Source organism: Oncorhynchus masou, chromosome 11 (genome assembly GCF_036934945.1).
Source record: "Oncorhynchus masou masou isolate Uvic2021 chromosome 11, UVic_Omas_1.1, whole genome shotgun sequence".
Taxonomy (NCBI): Eukaryota; Metazoa; Chordata; class Actinopteri; order Salmoniformes; family Salmonidae; genus Oncorhynchus; species Oncorhynchus masou.
The window spans coordinates 22983946-23006587 of NC_088222.1; the positions used below are offsets into that span (position 1 = coordinate 22983946).

Below are 22642 nucleotides of genomic sequence, written 5' to 3' on the forward strand. Positions count from 1 at the left end.
TAATCAGGCTGCAACCATTTAATGCCATTCAAAGAAACATAACAGCCCATTGTATTTTCAATTGGGTTAACTTGCTTTAAGATCTATTAAAATAATTGATTTGGTTGTTAATCAACTCTTGTGAAAAATATAAAAGTATCTCAATATGATACCACAAAATGTGATTATTCTAAAAACGGATGAATAACTCGGCCCTTCATGTTTTAGGAGAGAAATATATTTTACAAAAAAATACTTTAGGTCCAAAGAAACAATAGAACTTCCACTGAGAACAACCCCTGTAGACCCTACAAAAATGAATGAGTTATGTCTCTGGCTCTTCTTGTGACTCTGGCCCTTGGTCTTCTTGAGGCACGGGCTCTGGCAGTTCATGGGACACTGTCACCAGTGGGTCTTTGACAGTCAATGGCTGATCTACACTAAACTCCGCCTCATACATTATCTGTTGGATCTTAATTTTGGTCTCACATCTCTTTTGTGGGGCTAGCCTCTTCAAGGCAGGAACGAAGCTGAGAAGAAACATCTCATCCTCGTCACACTGTCGGTTAGGGATCATGGAATCTGATCTGTGATCTTTCTCTTTGGCCAGCAGCCTCCTGTTCTTTGTGGTTAGCTTGGCAGGAGTGCTTGAGGAACATGGTGAAGCAGGGGACTCTTGTCGTGTCTGAGGTCTCTTCCTGGTTGTGTATGTTGATAGCTGGGGAGCTGAGGATGGCTGGGGCGCCGGGGATATTTGGGCACCTGGTGGTAGCTTGGCCAGGAAAGCCAGCTGGGCCATCTGGGTGCCTTGTTGCGCTGGGGACAGCTGGGTCACAAAGGCTAGCTGCGACATGGTCCCAACCTGGGTTGTAGGGGTTTTCATGTTGTTTACCAGGGCTGTGTTGAGTGTTTTGACAGGTTTGATCTCACTCTGTGTGCTTTTATTGATTGTATCAGGGCTTTCCTGGTTGTCATGGTCTGCATTGCCGTTTCTAGGTTTAATGAATGGTTGAAGAAAGTTCAGAAGTTGTCTGTATTTCCATCGACTGGTGGTGCGCTCCCCTGTCTCCTCCTTACTCCTTTTCTCCTGCCGTACTTCCTTGAAATATCGGTCTCTAAGATTCTTCCATTTCCTTTTGCACTCTTCAGCTAAAAGGGATAAATCAATGATATCAATTATGCAATATGGATTCATCATACTCAATGCATTTCATATTGAACTAGCTAAACATAAAAATATGACTAAATGGATGCAAACATATTTACAAGTAGCTAGTATGATTAACAATGTATTTTTGGCCAATGAGTCAGAAAAAAACGGGAGCATTCAGGTGATTGAAAACATCTCTCCTTCCCAATGAGGGGGTTCAATTAATCTCACCGGGGCGTCAGGGCTGCCTCCCGGGTTTGAGGTACGTGCCTCGCTCTGTCCGACCGCAAAGTCGGCAAAAAAAATGGACGTGAGTAAATATTAGGATTGTGTTTTCCCGTGCAAAAGTTCTTGCTTTGGATAAAACACTATCTGCCAACGAAAACGAGTTAATCATTTGATGGAAAATATGTTTCTGGACCATGTACCCTGTTGAAAACATGACCAAGCCGACCCCGCTTTCGCATGATGATGTGACCGGCCATTGTCCGGGCCAACCCCGGCCAGCGTGTAATAAATAACTCCCTCAGATGGAACCAAATCGGGTTCCTACTTATAAACTGTAAATGTGAGGCTCTACCATTGAGTTGGTCGGTAAAAAAAAGTGCAGTGTTCTCCATTTGATGGCATTTGTTAGTTAATTTAATTAATGCGTGGAAGATGCGATGCCAATCTACTCGTGGCTCATTGCGCGGGTGGGGAACGGAACATTTTTCCCCTCGTGCCGCGGTGTCTGCAGTCTGCGCCGCTGCGCTCACGAATTCGTCTGCCTCCCCATTGACGTAATATGATTCACGCGGTTCTTGCGGTGATGTCCCATTAAAACTCACCGTATACAGATGCTATTCACGTGATAAAAATTTATAAAAGACAACAAACGCCATAATTTCTAAACTTGCCCCATTTCGACAAACAAGTCAGATTGCTTAAAACTAGCTAGCTCGCTAAGATTAGCTCAAACATTTGCATCAACGCAACTTGATGATTTGTAGAAACACCATAGTTTACCTGGAAGAGCTGTCAACGCGCTGATTCTCCGCCAAGCAAGGGATCTTGTCTCACCATTGCGGTAATCTGGCAAAGTTGTATTATACAGCTCAGGAAAATTAAAAACGGACAATATCAACTTTTCGTCCATCTTGACTTGAGAATGCGGTCGCGCGCGGAAGCGACGGTCCCCCGCCTTTCCGCGTGGTTACGTCAAAGCGGTATGTACAGAATATCGCGAGCCGATCCGCTACCGCATGCGTGTCCGTGCGCTGCCCGTCCGATTTATTCTGTCATATCCCTACTCATCACAAGAGGGCAGTACAATTCCGTGTTCTGAATAGTTTTAGACCGAGGACAACCAATCAAAGCCCATAGCAACCTTATAAACCGTCTCTGGAACACCTGTTTTGAAGGAGTGCTCATCAGGAACGACCTAACTCTCATGATTCACGCGGTTCTTGCGGCGATGTCAGGCAGTTGACCCACTGTTCCTAGGCCGTCATTGAAAATAAGATTTTGTTCTTAACTGACCTGCCTAGTAAAATAAAGGTAAAATTAAAAAAAAAATAATAATAAATATACATAATATAATATATACCAGACATTAGGCTATAGCTAAATAAATGTGGATTATAAATTAAGCGCAAACAAACTATGGAAGAAATTTGCAAATGCTGTGTCTCATTTCGAGTAGTACTGTTATTTGAATTTTCTAAATATCTGATTGTGTGACATGACAACTGTCATATCAGCCCAGACATTAGCGGAGATACTGGAAAATTATATAAAATATAATTCGATGGGATGTTTAATTGATTAAGAAAGTATAATTTTGTCAATCACAGGCACAAAAAGTAACCATTTACCTAATACTGTAGGCCACTACTAGCATTTATTCAACATACAGCCTATACCACTGAAGAACCATAATTAAACTCTGTGTAGATACATCTTCCATTGCTCCTACAACTCTTCATTGTGTAAAGTCAGCCCGCTGCTGTCCTGAGACCTTTTCTGTACCATTCCCATTATTTGAGCCTCCACACATTTTAGTTTTTACATGCTGTGTTCAAAAACAGCATTTGAAAAGGAAAGAGAAAGGGCATCATTCCACAACACATCTATTCGTCCTGCTCCTCTCACACCTCTGGGGTACCTGCTAGTCCATTAGGGGTACCTGCCTGATCCATTAGGGGGTCCATACCCAACCAGCTTCTGGTCCTTGGGTATAAAGACACAAGTCAGGCCGCTGTTTAATATCCATTCACATAATTGTTGAATAGATCATCTCAATTTGCTTAATTTGGCTCCAAACTGATATTCACTGCCAATCCCTCTCTGAACTAATTGAATGATAACAACTGAATCCTTGTATACGAAATGAGTAGCCCTCTGTTATAAAAGGCTAAACTACTACACTTTGATGACCTAAGATCATAAACATGCAAACGGCCAATCAGATTGGCTGGCTAAATATAGATCTCCATGAACCTTGCAGTGATATCTTATAGCATAAAAATGTGCACTGGGTCCGCCTCTATACCTGCTCAGAGTCGCAGTGATTTGTATCTCTTCCTTGTTCTTCTTCATTGCTATGCATGTTGAATGTCTGAGGAATTCATTTCCCACCTTCAGCTGACCTCTTATAGAAGTAACCGGCTATTATGCCTGATCCCAGCAGTACGATGATTGCCATTAGGATGTTTGCTAAGAGAACCTGAAATTTTGAGATACACATACACTAAATATCACTGTGAAAGACCTTATCACTAAGACATATCTTACCTAGACTATGATCTATTCTAATATTTGTTGAAATGTTGAAAGTGTATTTCTGTGCATTTTGACAAAGTAGAGTGATTGAGTGCTGCATCAGATGACCTGGCCTCCCCAATTTTTGACCTCAACCCAACTGAGATGGTTTGGGATGAGTTGGACCGCAGAGTGAAGGAAAAGCAGCCAACAAGTGCTCAGGATATGTGGGAACTCCGTCAAGACGGTTGGAAAAGCATTCCAGGTGAAGCTAGTTGAGAGAATGCCAAGAGTGTGCAAAGCTGTCATCAAGGCAAAGGGGGACTACTTTGAAGAATCTAAAATATATTTAGATTTATTTAACACTTTTTTTGGTTACTACATGATTCCATACAGTTGAAGTCAAAAGTTTACATACACTTAGGTTGGAGTAATTGAAACTCATTTGTCAACCACTCCACAAATTTCTTCTTAACAAACTATAGTTTTGGCACGTTGGTTATGACATCCACTTTGTGCATGACAAGTAATTTTTCCAACAATTTAACAGACAGATTTTTTCACTTATAATTCACTGTATCACAATTCAAATGGGTCAGAAGTTTACATACACTAAGTTGACTGTGCCTGTAAACAGCTTGGAATTCCAGAAAATGATGTCATGTCTTTAGAAGCTTCTTGGCTAATTGACATCATTTGAGTCAATTGGAGGTGTACCTGTGGATGCATTTCAAGTCCTACCTTCAAACGCAGTGCCTCTTTGCTTGACATCATGGGAAAATCCCCAAAAATCAGCCAAGACCTCAGAAAGAAAATTGTAGACCTCCACAAGCCTGGTTCATCCTTGTGAGCAATTTCCAAATGCCTGAAGGTACCACGTTCATCTGTTCAAACAATAGTACGCAAGTATAAACACCATGGGACCACGCAGCCGTCATACCACTCAGGAAGGAGACGCGTTCTGTCTCCTAGAGATGAACGTACTTTGGTGGAAAAGTGCAAATCAATCCCAGAAAAACAGCAAAGGACCTTGTGAAGATGCTGGAGGAAACAGGTACAAAAATATCTATATCCACAGTAAAACGAGTCCTATATCGACATAACCTGAAAAGCTGCTCAGCAAGGAAGAAGCCACTGCTCCAAAACCACCATAAAAAAGCCAGACTACTGTTTGCAACTGCACATGGAGACTAAGATTGTACTTTTTGGAGAAATGTCCTCTGCTCTGATGAAGCAAAAATAGAACTGTTTGGCCATAATAACCATCGTTATGCTTGGAGGAAAAAGGGGGAGGCTTGCAAGCCGAAGAACACCATCCCAACCTTGAAGCACGGGGGTGGCAGCATCATGTTGTGGGGGTGCTTTACTGCAAGAGGGACTGGTGCACTTCACAAAATAGATAGCATCATGAGGCAGAAATATTATGTGGATATATTGAAGCAACATCTCAAGACATCAGTCAGGAAGTTAAAGTTTGGTCGCAAATGGGTCTTCGAAATGGACAATGACCCCAAGCATACTTCCAAAGTTGTGGCAAAATGGCTTAAGGACAACAAAGTCAAGGTATTGGAGTGGCCATCACAAAGTCCTGACCTCGTACTTATAGAAAATTTGTGGGCAGAACTGAAAAAGCGTGTGTGAGCAAGGAGGCCGACAAACCTGACTCAGTTACACCAGCTCTGTCACGAGGAATAGGCCAAAATTCACCCAACTTATTGTGAGAAGCTTGTGGAAGTCTACCCGAAACGTTTGACCCAAGTTAAACAAGTTAAAGGAAATGCTACCAAATACTAATTGAGTGTATGTAAGCTTCTGACCCACTGGGAATGTGATAAAAGAAATAAAAGCTGAAATAAATCATTCTCGCTACTATGTTTCTGACATTTCACATTCTAAAATAAAGTGGTGATCCTAACTGACCGAAGACAGAATTTTTACTAGGATTAAATGTCAGGAATTGTGAAAAACTGAGTTTAAATGTATTTGGCTAAGGTGTATGTAAACTTCCGACTTCAGCTGTATGTGTTATTTCATAGTTTTGATGTCTTCACTATTATTCTACAATGTAGAAAATAGTAAAAATAAAGAAAAAATAGGTGTGTCCAAACTTTTGACTGGTACTGTAAGTTAATTTGTCCCAGTACATTTGCTACCCTAAAATGGGGGGACTATGTACACAAAGTGTTGTATATTCTAAACAGTCCATCCGATATGGATGAAAATACCCTCAAATTAAAGTTGACAGTCTGCACTTTAACCTCATAGTCCTTGTTTGATTTAGAGCCAAAAGAAGAAAACATTTTTCACCGTCCCAATAATTACGGAGGGAACTGTACAACAGACATGACAGTTATTAGCTTACGGCATACAATTGAGAAAATGTAAGATTACAGTGTTACATTTACTGAAATAAATGTAATAATCCATACCACATTTAATGCCCGCCTACAGTATGTTTACAAAATTAGAATTAAGTAATTTAAGTATCTTGAAAGCCATAAATAATATAAACCAGGTCAAAACAGTTAAAATCTGAATGTGTTCAACTGACAGACGATAAACACAACCATAATGGATTCAGAATAAATTATATTGCTATTCAATTTTGATTATGTAAATTACTTAGTCAAAATGTTTTATTTTTTATCTTGAGACACCTGCTGGTGCAGCAATCATTAAAATAAAATGCTTCCAGACAGACATTTTACAGTATGTGAAGCTGGAAATTCCACTAGGAAATGAACTAATAAACTATCTATGTTACATAAAATAGAGCTGTATGTTCACAAGTGTTTTTTAATTTTTTTATCATGACCTCATTTTATTTCTAGCGAACTCTCTAACTTCTCGGGTAAACAGCTCCTTTGCTCTCTACAGTATGTTATCCTGTCTTCAAGGTCCTCTTGCTATAATGATTTGGTACTAAGAAAGACTACTCCAGGCCGGTCTCCAGGCTACTGACAGTTATTTGTAGAGTTATCTTCATGTCATCTTTGGGTGGCCTGGGTATATAATTGCTGACCCCTTGTCTCTCTTTCAACCTTGCCATGTTCATGCATTGCCTAGATTGTTCTACATACCATTGTTTTAGCCCAAATTCTCACTGAAGGCACCTTTTAGGCCTACAGCATGTAGCGTGTAGCCTCACATATAGCCACCCTATTTTCTCTTTCTATCTTTCTAATGTTTAATAAATTATTACCATGGCATTATTGCAACAAAGAAATAAAATAATAAAATAAAAAATACACTATCACTGTTACGGAATCCAGTATCCTGTGTGTGTATCCTGTGTGTGTGTTTTCTCTCCTTCTCCCCTCGCAGGTGAAAATCATCACTCCCCAATCAGTCAACAATCAATCATCAATCAGAAGACACACCTCCTCCTGTTTCCTACCCAGTCACAGTTCCTTTCCCTTGGTTTAAAAACCCTGTCAGTTGTTTGCTCTAGAGCTCAATCTCTCTCTGTAAATGCCATGTCTGTAGGTCTCTGTGGTTCACTCTCTCGTTGTGTATTAACCTCTCTTTTGTTTGAGCTCATTACCACCCCCCCCCCTAGACTGTCGGGCCAAAAGGGATTTGTAACAATCACATTTACATAAGAATTCAGACCCTTTACTCAGTCCTTTGAAGCACCTTTGGCAGCGATTACAGCCTCAAATCTTCTTGGGTATGACGCTACAAGCTCGGCACACCTGTACTTGGAGTTTCTCCCATTTTCTGCAGATCCTCTCAAGCTGTGTCAGGTTGGATGAGGAGTGTGGCTGCACATCTATTTTCAGGTCTCTCCAGAGATGTTCGATCGGGTTAGAGTCTGGGCTCTGGCTGGGCCACTCAAGGACATTCAGAGAGCTGTCCCAAAGCCACTCCTGCATTGTCTTGGATGTGTGCTTAGGGTCATTGTCCTGTTGGAAGGTGAACCTTCGCCCCAGTCTGAGGTCCTGAGTGCTTTGGAGCAGGTTTTCATTAAGGATCTCTCTGTACTTTGCTCTGTTCATCTTTCCCTTGATCCTGACTAGTCTCCCAGTCCCTGCCGCTGAAAAACATCCCCACAGCATGATGCTGCCACCATCATTCTTCACCGTAGGGATGACATTGGCCAGGTGATGAGTGGTGCCTGGTTTCCTCTAGATGCTGCACTTGATGCATTTATTAAACTACTTATTCCAGGTACTAATAAGCAGTCTAAAACTTTGCACGTACACTGTTCCCATCTAGTGGACAAAATCTAAATTGTTCCTAGAGTCCTAAATCAGATTATCTCTTGCATTTCATAGATGATGGAACAAACAAAACATGTTTTTTTCATTGTATTATCTTTTACCAGATCTAATGTGTTATTCTCCTATATTAATTTTACATGTCCACAAACTTCAAAGGGTTTCCTTTCAAATGGTATCAAGAATATCCTTGCTTCAGGTCCTGAGCTACAGGCAGTTAGATTTGGGTATGTCATTTTAGACAAACATTTCAGGTCAGTTAACAACAAAGGCAAGCATTCCGGAGTCTCCTCTTCACTGTTGACACTGGTGTTTTGCATATTTAATGTATTAACGTATTTAATCAAGCTGGCAGTTGAGGATTTGAGGACATCTGTTTCTCTTTTTTTACCCCGTTTTCTCCCCAATTTCGTGGTTTTAGTAGCTACTATCTTGTCTGGAGCTACAACTCCCGTACAGGCTTGGGAGAGATGAAGGTTGAATGTCATGCGTCCTCTGATACACAACCCAACCAAGCCGCACTGCTTCTTTACACAGAGCGCACCCAACCTGGAAGCCAGCCGCACCAATGTGTCGGAGGAAACACCGTGCATCTGGCAACCTTGGTTAGCGCGCACTGCGCCCGGCCCGCCACAGGAGTCGCTGTTGCGTGATGAGGATATCCCTACCGGCCAACCCCTCTCTAACCCGGGCGAAGCTAGGCCAATTGTGCGTCACCCCACAGACTTCCCGGTCACTGCCGGTTACGACAGAGCCTGGGCGCGGACCCAGAGTCTCTGGTGGCACAGCTGGCGCTGCAGTACAGCGACCTTATGACGCTACAAGCTCGGCACACCTGTACTTGGAGTTTCTCCCATTCTCTGCAGATCCTCTCAAGCTCTGTCAGGTTGGATGGGGAGTGTGCCACCCGGGAGGCAGGCATCTGTTTCTCAAACTAGACACTCTAATGTATTTCTCCTCTTGCTCAGTTTTCCTCTTTCTATTCTGGTTAGAGGCAGTTTGTGCTGTTTTGTGAAGGGAGTTGTACAGTGTTGTACGAGATCTTCAGTTTCTTGGCAATTTCTCACATGGAAAAGCCTTCATTTCTCAGAACAAGAATAGACTGGCAAGGTTCAGAAGAAAGTTCTTTGTTTCTGGCCATTTTGAGCCTGTAATCGAACCCACAAATACTAATGCTACAGATACTCAACTCGTCTAAAGAAGGCCAGTTGTATTGCTTCTTTAGTTAGCACAGTTTTCAGCTGTGCTAACATAATTGCAAAAGGGCTTTATAACGATCAATTCGACTTTTAAAATGAAAAACTTGGATTAGCTAACACAACGTACCGTTGGAACACAGGAGTGATGGTTTCTGATAATGGGCCTCTGTACACCTATGTAGATATTCCATTTTTTTTTAAATCTGCTGTTTCCAACTACAATAGTCATTTACAACATTAACAATGTCTACACTGTTTTACACATCAATTTTATGTTATTTTAATGGACAAGAAATGTGCTTCTGTTTCATAAACAAGGACATTTCTAAGTGACCCCAAACTTTTGAACGGCAGTGTATATATATTTTTAGTTAGTCTAGCCTTTCCACACTTGTAGTAGTTATGGCTGAATACCGACTGGGCACGCAGGGAACATCCCCAGGGGCCTTGACCTCCAGGGGAAACCTATTGATTAGTTTAGTCATTCTCTCTCAGATATTGTATTATCATGGCATAGGTAATTACAAAATGGGTAGAATTGCAGGTACTTTGCTGAAAAACTGCAAAAATGTTCTCATTTTTTTGTAAGTTTTCCAGATTCTATGTTTTTACACACCAATAGTGCCTTTGACAACAACAATATAATGTGCTTTTATCATACTAATCCCTGGTAATTAACTTAACACCCTTGAACCAATGTGGATGTGATACAATGTCTTCCTTTGAAAAATCACAAAGACCAGAGATAGCTATCTCAACAGCTCAAAAAACTATACATCAACAATCTGCTGGCCATTAAACCCCCAGTGAAAGGGATGTGGTCATGTTTATTGTTATCTGTTTTTAAACGCCCCTTATCTGAGAAGCTTAGGACAGATTCTGAAAATCCATTAATCCCTTGATAAAAAGGTGTTGCCTTATATGAAATCAAAGGATTTGTTGGAGAATAAATACAACCTGTAATAAATTCACCTCAGCAGTGCACATTGTCAGAGAAGTTAGACTGAATGGCTGCACTTCATAGATAAGGCCCAGTACTCATGCTGTGAATACTAAAAGAGAGATTGTCAGAAGCCTTGGCTATCCATACCTGTACATTTTGACTGATGTTTCATCTCTGAATATGCTCCCTTTGTAAATGGCTGTTATGCTGAAAAATGAATGCCGGCTGCTCTGCAGCTGATCCTTGCTACTCCCAGCCTGCTTGTGTTTTGTGTGGTGAGGATGGGTGCTGTGACAACAAAAAGGATCAATAAGTCGTAGACCTTCGTATTGGACCTTCGTATTGGAACTGTATGATTCAGATTGACTGAACTAGGGATATAAACTGCTGTTTTGTATTTAAATGGTGAATCCCTCTAAATGTATAGAAAATAAATAGAACTGTCAATTTTGATGGTGAACTCAAACAAACGAGGACTGCAAGTGTTGTGAAGAAAGGAATTCAGGGGCAAATCCCCAATAGGTCCTTGGTCACACCAAAAGGTTCATCTATAAGTCCATGTTTCTAATACCAAGCAATCTCTTTCTCTAAAACACCAACAATAAGGATCTTAGAAGCTCTGTACCCCTAATTTAATACAGTGAAATCTGATTTATTTTTCCGAAAGCAAAGCAATGGGGCCAGATTAGCTGAATCTCCAATCCCCCCCCTAACACCCTCACCAAACTGCCCAGATTAGTTGGGAATTAAGTTTCAAACATTTTATGTGTCTGGTCTATAGGCGGATTATGTTTTTTTCTTTTTTTTCTTTGTTAAATTTCTCTTATAAAATGAGAACGAGTGGGTCTGTCGTTGAGCACAGTGGAGAAGGGAGAGGATTACTGTATGGCATATGCTTCACCCAGTTGCATTAACTGGATGCCTTGGCTGGCACTTTAAACACTAGTTTGAATTTCAAGTGAATTCTTTGGGCAGAAAGCTTGTCATGGAGGGGTCAAGTAGGATGGAGAGACAGAAGTTTCCATTCACCATTGACAGTATACTGAACAGATTTCCAAGTAACAGTAAGGAGAGTAAGCAGTCTGGTGCCACCCACAACCCTGTACCAAGTGAGGATGGAGCAAGATCAGAGAGTATTACTGCTGGGAGCAACATAGAACATCCACAGCACACCTGTTCATGCTGCTGCTACTGCTCCCACTGCGGAGAGGTGTATCCTCCTGAAAGTAAGACTTAAACCTATGAACATTTTGACACTAGGATCACGCTTCATTTTACTCTCGCAATATAATATGTTTGTTTTAATGATGTTTAAAGCAGTTCAGTTGTTTTTCCCATTAGCCATGAAGGCCTATATGTTCATGCTTTGATCTGAAATCAATCTTCTTTAAATCAATGTGCCTAAAACACTTAAATGTACATTTGTAAGTTGTTGTTCGTATGTGTTTGTTGTGAGAAATATTATTCAAAAATAAAAACACTTACATGTAAAGCTATTTTAATTCAGCATGCCAATATGCATGGTCCAGAAGAATGTTTCCGGAGCCATGCAGGCCAGAAGGAAATACCCACAGAGAGGAGCAGTCCTTCAGTCAGGTCCAGAGGCGCACCAGGCGACACCGCACCATATTCACCGAGGATCAGCTGGACGCTCTGGAAGAGCTGTTCCTTCAGAACCAGTATCCAGATGTGAAGACGCGGGAAAAACTAGCACTGAGTACTCATTTACACGAAGAGCGAGTAGAGGTAGGCAGCTACGTGTTTCTTTTTGTCCGCTTTTAAATCAGTTTGTTTAATTACGTTTAAAACGTGTAGTCAATGTAGCTTAATTTGATTTGATTTCGATAGGTGTGGTTTAAAAACCGAAGAGCGAAGTGGAGGCGACAAAAAAGAACAGCATTTAGTGTGCGAAACCTGGAAAACTAGAAGATTATGCCGGATATGTCCACCGTGAAAACATTTTTGGATACTTTGCATCCAATGCAATAATGAGGCTCGATTAATTCTAAAAACGCCAGACATGTCTGGTGACGTCACGCGTGTACATTCTCCCAAATGACGTTCCTTGATTAGCAAAACGTCAACTAAGAACTATTGATATAACTACGTGAATTAAATTAAGGTATTCATACGCTTCTATTTTCAGAGGCTCTTTTTAGTTTATAACGGGATTATTTACATTCAGCAAGGTTTTGTTTGGCTTGCTAGCTAACAGAGAAGTCAAGGCCACCAGAGACCATTTCGCCAACTTCTTCGAGCGACCGGCAATGGAAGGATTTGGAAAGGCGCTGATGTCTGGAACCCTTGTCCCAGCTAATCCTGTCACAACAGTTGCTCTTCGACAGCCACCCGATGAAACAAAGTAAACAAACCGAAAGGTTCTCGATGAAGAAAACTACATAGAGGTAACGTTAACGTTGTGGAACAGACAGCTAAGCTAGTTAGTTAGCCAGTGCTCATTTTAGCCTACCTGCAGCTGTCTAATAATACAGTAGGTTTACAGTGTTGCTGCAAATCTAAGTTAAGGTCAATACAGATAAATGTGATTTAACAAACATAGTGGTGATGTTATACATACAACCGCATTGTCTAGTATGTGCTGTGTGTGTTGGGGCTAGACCGTGTTGATAGTTGCCAATGTCTTCAAAACTTGTCTGTTTTGTATGACTTTCAACAGTTTAGAGAAGATCATGCAGAGGGACTTTTTCCCAGATGTGACCAAGTTACATGCACAGAAGGACTACCTCGAAGCTGAGGAAAATGGGGATCTTGGGAAGATGAGGGAAATATCCATTAAGTATGGGTCATCTTTAGCCAAGTCCACACCACGCTCCATTGCCCCATGTGAGTAAGGTGATAAGTAAATTGTGTCAAGGAAACTCTTTTCCACATAATGTACTGGTTGTCTATGACTGCAGCAGTGGTGCCATAATAATATACCACCCACTGGTTTGTTTAGATGTTACTCCAGCTTCCTTTGAGACACCAGAGGGTCGTCCTGGGTCTCCCTCTTCTGTACTGGGCAAAAACAAGAAAGGAACAGACATGGGTAAGTTCCTGTTCACCAGGGTGACTGAAAATGGCACTACTCTGTCTAAAGTTAGCCACACCTTTCACAATTTAAAAATGTGATTTTGCAATGATTTGCGATCCACAACTAATTTCTGGGATCACAGGTAAATCCTAAAAGTAGTAGGTGCCGACCAAGACGTTGTAGGTCGCATAATGTGAGCGATTGAAAAATGTGCGATTTGGGTTCTTGCGCTTCCCTGATAAGCATATTAGGTCCTGAATTATAAAAATTCTGACATACCAGACATTTTTGGTCGTATCTTGTGTAGTGAAGGGGTGCGCTGACCAGCTGTCAAGTGTATATACTTGACAGGAGCTGATCATGGACTATAGGAGGAAGAGGGCAGAACACCCCCCCCCCCCTCCCCCTCCCCCATCCACATCAACGGTGCTGTAGTGGAGCGGGTCGAACTTCAAGTTCCTCTGTGTCCACATCACTAAGAATCTATCGTGGTCCACACACACCAATGCTGTCGTGAAGAGAGTACGACAACACCTTTTCCCCCTCAGGAGGCTGAAAATATTTGGCATGGGCCCTCAGATCCTCAAAGTTATACAGCTACACCATTGAGAGCATCTTGACTGGCAGCATCACCGCTTGGTATGGCAACTGCAAGGCGCTACAGAGGGTAGTGTGTACAGCCCAGTACATCAATGAGCTACCTGCCGTCCAGGACCTCTATACCAGGCGGTGTCAGAGGAAACCCCTAAAAATTGTCAGACTCCTGCCACCCAAGTCATAGACTGTTTTCTCTACTACCGCATGACAAGCAGTACCGATGCACCTAGGCTGGAACCAACAGGACCCTGGACAGCTTGTACTCCCAAGCCATCCCATAAGACTGCTAAATAGTTAGTCCGGGTAGCTATTTAACTATCTGCATTAACCCTTTTAGCACTAACTTTTGATTCCTCACATATGCTGCTGCTACTTCATTATCTGCCACTTATTCCTGGTTATATGTACATATTTACCTCGTACTCCAGCACATCGACTTGGTACTGGTACCCCTTGTATATAGCCAAGTTATCATTACGCGCTGTGTATTTATTGTTACTGTTGTGTGTTTTACTTTTATTTCTTTATTTTCTTTCTCTCTGCATTGTTGGAAAGCGCCCGTAAGCAAACTCATTTCATAAGAGCACACCAATTGCAGACTTTAGGATTACAAGATTATGCCGAGAGTTCGCATAATGTAACTGCTCCCCCAATTTTAAATATTTTTGTTGTCATATAATGTATGCTTAGCTTAAAGACACCCAACTTTACAATGGCTCTCAAGACTATTTAGAATATAGGTCTTCCAGCTGTTATGATCTAGTGGTAATTGGTCATTGATTTCTTATATAGTGCTATGTAAAGAACTCAATTTCAGCAGTAAGATGTATTCCCTGTGTTTGTTGATGTTGTGTGTTTTGTAGTGAACAAGGAAGGAGATGAGAAAGAGCTGCCCTGTCTTGATCGCTTCTTGGCTAAGAACACAAGCGAAGATAATGCATCCTTTGAGCAGATCATGGTTCTGGCAGAAGACAAGGAAAAGTTGAGGCATGCGTGGCTGTATGAGGCAGAGGCTGAATTTAAACAGGTACACTTGCCATAATATCATTTGATCACATGTGAATTGCACACTACTCAAATGCTGTAGTATGTAATGCTCCTAGGGTGTTATTTCATGAGTTGAAAACAATTATATTTTCTCCTTCAATTAACAGATATGTTATAACAGCATGTTTCTGATTTTTAGCGGCATGAAGAAAACCTTGCACTTCCTTCATCTGAGAAGCAGGCCCTTGAGTGTGTAAAGGCAGGACTGGAGACCTGGGAGTACAAAGCAAAGAATGCCCTTATGTACTATCCAGAGGGTGAGCCAAACAATTATTTTTCCTGCATGATAAACGTACCTGTTATCTTGCTTTTTATTTTAATTAATTTTTTACCTTTATTTAACCAGGCAAGTCAGTTAATTAAGAACACATTCTTATTTTCAATGACAGCCTAGGAACAGTGGGTTAACTGCCTGTTCAGGGGCAGAATGACAGATTTGTACCTTGTCAGCTCGGGGGTTTGAACTTGCAACCTTCCGGTTACTAGTCCAACGCTCTAACCACTAGGCTACCCTGCCGCTTGATTATAATGTGGTTTAAATAGGTTGCATAAAGCCACACATACAAACACTATACTATAGGCCAGGGTTCCCTCAAATGGCGGCCCACGGGCCAAATTTGTCCCTGTGGGTGGTTTTATTTGGTTCCCCAAGTTTTCTGTATGTTGGACGTAATAAATTGAGAACATCATAATCAGTGATATTAATTCATGAAATCTGTTCAAGTATTCCCTCACATAAGAGAGACGTGATCGTATACAAATGTAAGCAAGGTTTGAGGGGTTTAGCTGTGTTTCATACCTGTTTCGGCTTCTTGTGGTCAATTTACTGTCGACAAATTATTTGCAATTATGACCATCCACTCAAGAAAAATGTATTTAAATTGAAATACAGAAATATCTCATTTACATACACTACAGTTCAAAAGTTTAGGGTCACTTAGAGATGATTCCATGATGAGCTGGGTGAGACTGCCAAATCATGGCAAAGGTAATAATCTCTTGATTAACTATCTAATGTTAGTTAAAAATAGTAATGATTCAATTGGCTACATTTCTTTAAATTGATTATTCTGTTAAGAGGATCAGACCCTTTTTTTCCATTTTCGCCTAAAATGACATACCCAAATCTAACTGCCTGTAGCTCAGGCCCTGAAGCAAGGATATGCATTTTCTTGGTACCATTTGAAAGGAAACACTTTGAAGTTTGTGGAAATGTGAAAGGAATGTAGGAGAATATAACACATTAGATCTGGTAAAAGATAATACAAAGAAGAAAACAAACGTAAAAAATAAAATAAATGTTTTGTACCATCTTTGAAATGCAAGAGGGTATAATGTATTATTCCAGCCCAGGTGGAATTTAGATTTTGGCCACTAGATGGCAGCAGTGTGCGCACCGTTTATGACTGATCCAATGAACCATTGCATTTCTGTTCAAAATGTATTAAGACTACCCAAATGTGCCTAATTTGTTTATTATTAACTTTTCATGTTCAAAACTGTGCATTCTCTTCAAACAATAACATGGTATTATTTCACTAATAGCTACTGTAAATTGGACAGTGCAGTTAGAGTAACAAGAATTTAAGCTTTATGTCAATATCAGATATGTCTATGTCCTAGGAATGTTCTTGTTACTTACAACCTCATGCTAATCGCATTAGCCTACATTGGCTCAACCGTCCCACAGGGGACCCACCAATCCTGAAGAGGTTTTAACTGTCTTGTGCACTTTTTAAAAATTGACACAATACCTGTTAGCAAAGGTGTCAGCAAGAGATGACGTGCAGGGATTTTTAGTTTTGCATTATGTTTACTTTGATGCTAATTAGCGTTTTCGAAACTGAGTAAATAAAGTTGAATAAATGGGTAAAACGATTGGAAACATTTCCATGTTTGACCACTAGGTTTTATGGGTATTATGACACATCCACTGTGGGGCTCTATGGCAAATATACTTCAAATGAATAGGCAACACTCACCAATAAGCCATCCATCCTCTTTCGCTCCCTCCTGTAGGCGTATAGGCCAACATTGCTGTTTTGCAGAATGAATGAGTCGTGCGTTCCACCTGGCCACAACATGTGAATGTGGTGGTTATGTTATGTTCAAGTATAGATCTCCTGCACACGAAGAGTGAAAGCCTTTTCTGTTCACATAGCCTAGTTGAAGTTGTTTTGGGATGGTGCTTTTATGGCGATGTGGGTGCTGTCTATTGCGCTGTTGGTATTTGGGAACCCATTTATGGCATAGAAGCCCCTCTTGACTTCAACCTGTTTTGCGATGGTGTATGGAAATTGTATGTTACAATTTGGCTGATTATTGCATCCATTGAGGGATGTGAGATGCAGATCGGCAAGCTCCCACTGAAAAGTGCCCGTTGTCAAAAACCAGAGTGTGGATAACACTTTAATGTGCAGGCAATGGCATGTTTGCTTTTCTAAAGTAGGTCTTAAATCCTCACAAAGATCATATAAGATTGGTTTTGGGAAACGATATCTGATGAGCAAAATCAGTACTTTCTGAAGAAAAAAGAAGTACCACTTGTCTCTAAAAATGCGCTCTCTGAAATGCAGTGTGTGCCAAATCTTCCAACAGAGCAAGATCAGCCATATCTCATTCAATTTCCCATTATCGCAGTCTTTTATAGTATTTCAACAATGGTTTCACTTTCACACATGCCTTTTAATTTAACAAATTACTGTACTTGAATTAGTATTTGGCGCATGTGACAAATACAATTTCTTGACTTTATATGGATTATCATAACAAATGCACGAGTTCACAATGGTAATACAATTAAATCGAAAAACATTTTAAAAGATTACTTTCACAATTTCACACATTTTCAACTTATGTTTTCCCAATTGTACACTTAAATCAGTTCCCTTGTTCCACCACATGACACTGTGCGTACGCATGGTCATGGCAGTGCGTAAATGTATGCAAACTCCAAAAACTTTCATATTGATAAATCTGACACTTTGTGTGGAAATTATCGCACGGTTTGCACACAGACTTATACCTACACATGATTGATTAAATGAGGCCCCAGGATTATATGATATTTGCACATTCTTTTTAAAATTCTTCAAGCTTTGTAAAGTTGGTTGTTGATCATTGCTAGACATTTCAAGTCTTGCCACAGATTCTCAAGCCGATTTAAGTCAAAACTCTAAATACTACTGTAGGCCACTCAGGAACATTCAGTGTCATCTTGGTAAGCAACTTGTGTATATTGTGCCTTCTGTTTTAGATTATTGTCCTGCTGGAAGGTGAATTTATCTCCCGGTGTCTTTCGGAAAGCAGACGGAACCAGGTTATCCTCTAGGATTTTGCCTGTGCTTAGCTCTATTCCTTTTGTCAACAAAAAAACTCTAGTTCTTGCTGATGATAAACATATCCAGAACATGATGCAGCCACCACCATACTTGAAAATATGAAGAGGGGTACTCGGTGATGTTATGTTGGATTTGCCCTAAACAGAACGCTTTGTATTCAGGACTTAAAGTTAATCTCTTTGCCGCATTTTTTGCAGTTTAATTCAGTGCCTTACAGCAAACAGGATGCATGTTTTGGAATGTGTTTTATTCTTTACAGGCTTCCTTTTTTGACTTTGTCAATTAAGTTAGTATTGTGGAGTAACTACTGTGTTGATTCATCCTCAGTTTTCTCCTATCACAGCCATTAAACTGTTTTAAAGGCTCTGGCAGCTACGTTAGGAAGGATGCCTGTATCCTTGTAGTGACTGGGTGTATTGATACACCATCCAAAGTGTAATTAATAACTTCACCTTGCTCAAAGGGATATTCATTGTCTGTTTATTTACATTTTACCCATCTACCAATGGGTGCTGTTCTTTGCGAGGCATTGGAAAACATCCCTGGTCTTCGTGGTTGAATCTGTGTTTGAAATTCACTGCTCGACTAAGGGACATTACATATAATTGTAATCGTGTGGGGTACAGAGATGAGGTAGTCATTCAAAAATAATGTTCAACACTATTATTGCAAATTTTTAGTCCTGAACTTATTTTTAGCTTGCCATAACAAATGGGTTGAATACTTGTTGACTCAAGACATTTAATCTTTTAATTTAAAATTAATTTGTAGAAATGTCTAAAAGCATCATTCCATGTTGACATTATGGGGTATTGTGTGTAAGGCCAGTGATGGCAAATCTCAATTTAATTATTTTTAAATTCGGGCTGCACAACAAAATGTGGAAAAAGTCAAGGGCTGTAAATACTTTCTGAAGGCACTGTACATGATGCATTATTTGACATTGTATAAGTTGAGTTGAACACCTTCATGATCTTTTTTTAATAAGGTGTCCAAGATGATGACACACTCTTCAAGAAACCCAGGGAGGTGATTCACAAGAACACTCGCTTTGTGGGAGACCCCTTCAGCAAAGCCCTTAACAAATGCCAGCTTCAACAGGCTGCAGCCCTCAATGCACAGGTAAAGTGCTTTCCTGACAAGTTATTGGTTTTAAGTAAATGGTTGTATCCTATTTTTAGTCAAGGGATTTTAAAGTAGAGGAAGGTCATGGTATCTAAAGACCAAATTAAATGGATTGATCCTGAATGATTTATCTGACTGAGTGTTTATCTCCAGTTCAAACAGGGTAAAGTAGGCCCAGATGGCAAAGAACTTAATGCCAGGATTCCCCTAATGTGAATGGATATGGGTTTGAAGGAACTCCCTGCCCTTCCCCAGGTAAGTAGTTATATTCAAGATCATTTTCAATATTCTCAACAACTAAATAATTATCAGAAATACTTAGTTATTGGGTAAGAATAGATGTTTTTCCAACATTTGGTGCTGTTAGAGAGGCTTCCATAAAACGTTCCCAACTGCATAAAAACTAAACTCCCCTAACCTGATATGGTCCTACCAGGTATGGCTGAGTCCCCCCTGATGACCTGGGGTGAGATAGAGAGCACCCCCTTTCGCCTGGATGGGTCTGACTCACCGTTTCAAGAGAGGAACATCGGCCCATCATTTAAGGTACAAGCCAATGGCTGGCAGCCCCCCCCAAATGTTTTGTTCAGAGTAGTGTCTTAACCTGAGATAATCTGACACACAGATTCCAGAACCAGGAAGAAGAGAGAGGTTGGGTTTGAAAATGGCCAATGAGGCTGCCGCCAAAAACCGGGCAAAGAAGCAAGAAGCATTGCGAAAGGTCACAGAAAACCTGGCAAGGTAAAAACGGATTAAATTTTATTTAACTAAATTGCTTTGATCTTTGTATTTGCAAAACCTCATGTTTTTTCATAGCTCAATTCTATGACCTCTTGTTATACAAAATTCTTAGTCCTTTTAAAATGCTTTTATTTTAAACCTAATTTCTGTCTTTCAGTCTCACCCCAAAAGGCCTGAGCCCAGCATTGACCCCTGCCCTTCAGAGGCTTGTAAACCGCACCTCCAGCAAATACACAGACAAAGCTCTAAGGGCAAGCTACACACCATCACCCACACACAGAGAAGCAGGCTCCAAGACCCCCCTGGGTGGTCCAGCCACTCCCTCAGGCACTCCGACACCAAGCAAAGCTAGGACCCCCGCCTCCCAGGACCCAGCATCCATCACAGACAACTTACTGCAGCTTCCCAAGAGGAAAGCATCTGACTTCTTCTGACTGGCGTAAAGCAAAACTGAGAGAGAACGGTTATTTTGAGGAAGTGAACTCTTACATGTTTAAAGCAAGATGTCATCAAGCAAATTACTGGCCATGTTTCTCTCTAACCCACCTCAGGCCCTCCCCCTGGATTTTATGGACTTGCCTTTTATGGCTGGAACAGTCTGTGCACAATGAAGGGCCGAGTCATAATATCAACTCTGAATTCAAGGATAATTGGAAAACTCAGGTCATTACTGTTTTTAGGGTGTTGGACAGAAATGCATAGTATGTACTGTTAGAAACCTTCCAAGACTGGATAACTTACAATATGTGGGATCCAAAGAGATGATATAATTGTACATAGCCTAGGCTGATGTTATTTTAATCTTGGTGAATGTTATGAGGCTTTATTGATTTTTGTTGTTTGTTAATATGTTCAAATGTAAGCCTCTATTGTATGCCTTTTTATGCCTCTATTGTATGCCTCAACCTAAAAATTGCCTTGTTGTAAATCCCAAATGTTGACACTCACCTTTAGTCATAGCAGACTCGACATCTAAAAATGTAACGAAGTCTATATGGTTCATCTTTGTATGTTCCATTTATTATGAACTATTCAAGTGGAATAAATCCAGGACTTCAACATCAGGAATCAGCAGGGATGTTGTTCCTTGCATCAGGGATGTTGTTCCTTGCATCAGGGAATTATTTTTTCTTGGTGTGCTTAGATGTCCCAGCTGCATCTTTGCTCTCCACTGAAGGTTTTGGATCTGATTTGGCCTCCGCTTTCACCCCTTTCTTGTTCTCATTGCCATGAGGATTCTTACTACTTTCCCCCATCCTTTCCTTTTTGGAGCAAGCTGCTTCCGATGTGGAAGGCCCATCTTCCCGTCTCGTACTACCATCATGTGATTTGGACTGCACCCATACATGCTCAAGGATATCGTCAATCTCTACCCTCTGGGCCACATTGTTGTTAAGCACGCGATATATCAAGCCTTTGTACTCTGTTGGGACAGCTTTGCTGTGTGGGAAATCAATGCGATGCTCTTTCTGAATCTTCAGCATCTTCTTGATATTGGAGTCATCATAGGGTATAGAATAACCCCCATACTCCAAACAGCATACACTTTGGGGATGTATGGGACCCCCTGTAATACCTCTGGTGATGCATAGGCTGCAGAGCCACAGAACATTTTGCTGAGAATCTTTTGTCCATCCTCATCATATTTGATCCACCTGGCAAAACCAAAGTCTGACACTTTGAATATTAAAGTCTTGGTCCAATAGCAGGTTTTCACATTTCAAGTCTCTAAGAGCAACATCTAGGGCGTGTGTGAATTTTATTGCAAGTGACAGCTGTTTGAATAGTTTTCTGGTGAAATCTTCGGGCAAGGCACCCCTGAATTTGATGAACTTGAGTAGGTCCCCTTGCACACCAAGCTCCATAATCATGTACACCTTGCCTTCTGAAGATCTCGAAGGTCTTGACGATGTTGCGGTGGTTTCGGGATGCAAGAATGTCCAAGAACTTCTCAAAACAATCCGGCGGCGCCCTTTTTCTGTTAATAATTTTAATTGCCTCATTGGTCTTCAGACGTTTGGAATAAGCGCATTTTACTTTGGCGTACGACCCTCGCCTAAACTGATGCCTAATGTATAGCCCCGTTTCTTAAGCACCAGTGAGTCGTCCATGGCTAAATAGGATGACCCGAACTATTTTGGTGAATGTTATAATACACAATTATTGTCACCATGTTGAACTCTGTTCATAGTTGGATATCAAAACAGTAACAAATACCCTATGTGTGATGAACATTCTATAATTTATCACTAATTTGGGAAATTACGAACTTTGTTTCTATTACATGTTTATTTGCGTAATAATGGAATGTTTAATTCCTCAAAAGCAGTCATTGATGTATGCCATTAGGCGCATGGCTCATTTCCCAGTCATTGCATGTTATCTGAAAGGATGTTATAACATTAGTGAATTGTATATGATGCCTACATGTATACATTAAGAAAATATTTATAATCAATGTGTGAATTGATAAATAACTTATTACATTTCATGAAACGTTTCAATACCCATGCATAAGATGTTT

The 22642-nt window shown here is 40.7% G+C and overlaps 1 protein-coding gene and 2 pseudogenes across 1 annotated transcript; 1 reads left to right on the top strand and 2 right to left on the bottom strand.

Annotated features, from left to right (window-relative positions):
* Positions 1–3: 3 nt before the first annotated feature.
* LOC135548340 (uncharacterized) lies at positions 4–2302 on the bottom strand. Its single transcript, XM_064977832.1, has 2 exons — positions 2138–2302; positions 4–1128 (listed from the first exon to the last, which is right to left on the bottom strand). Exons 1-2 carry the CDS (start codon positions 2265–2267, stop codon positions 305–307), a joined length of 954 nt encoding a protein of 317 aa, XP_064833904.1. The 5' UTR covers positions 2268–2302; the 3' UTR covers positions 4–304.
* A 9564-nt stretch (positions 2303–11866) lies between these two features.
* Positions 11867–22615, top strand: LOC135548342 (splicing factor ESS-2 homolog; annotated as a pseudogene).
* LOC135547823 (testis-specific serine/threonine-protein kinase 1-like) lies at positions 21180–22229 on the bottom strand (annotated as a pseudogene).
* Positions 22616–22642: the final 27 nt, after the last annotated feature.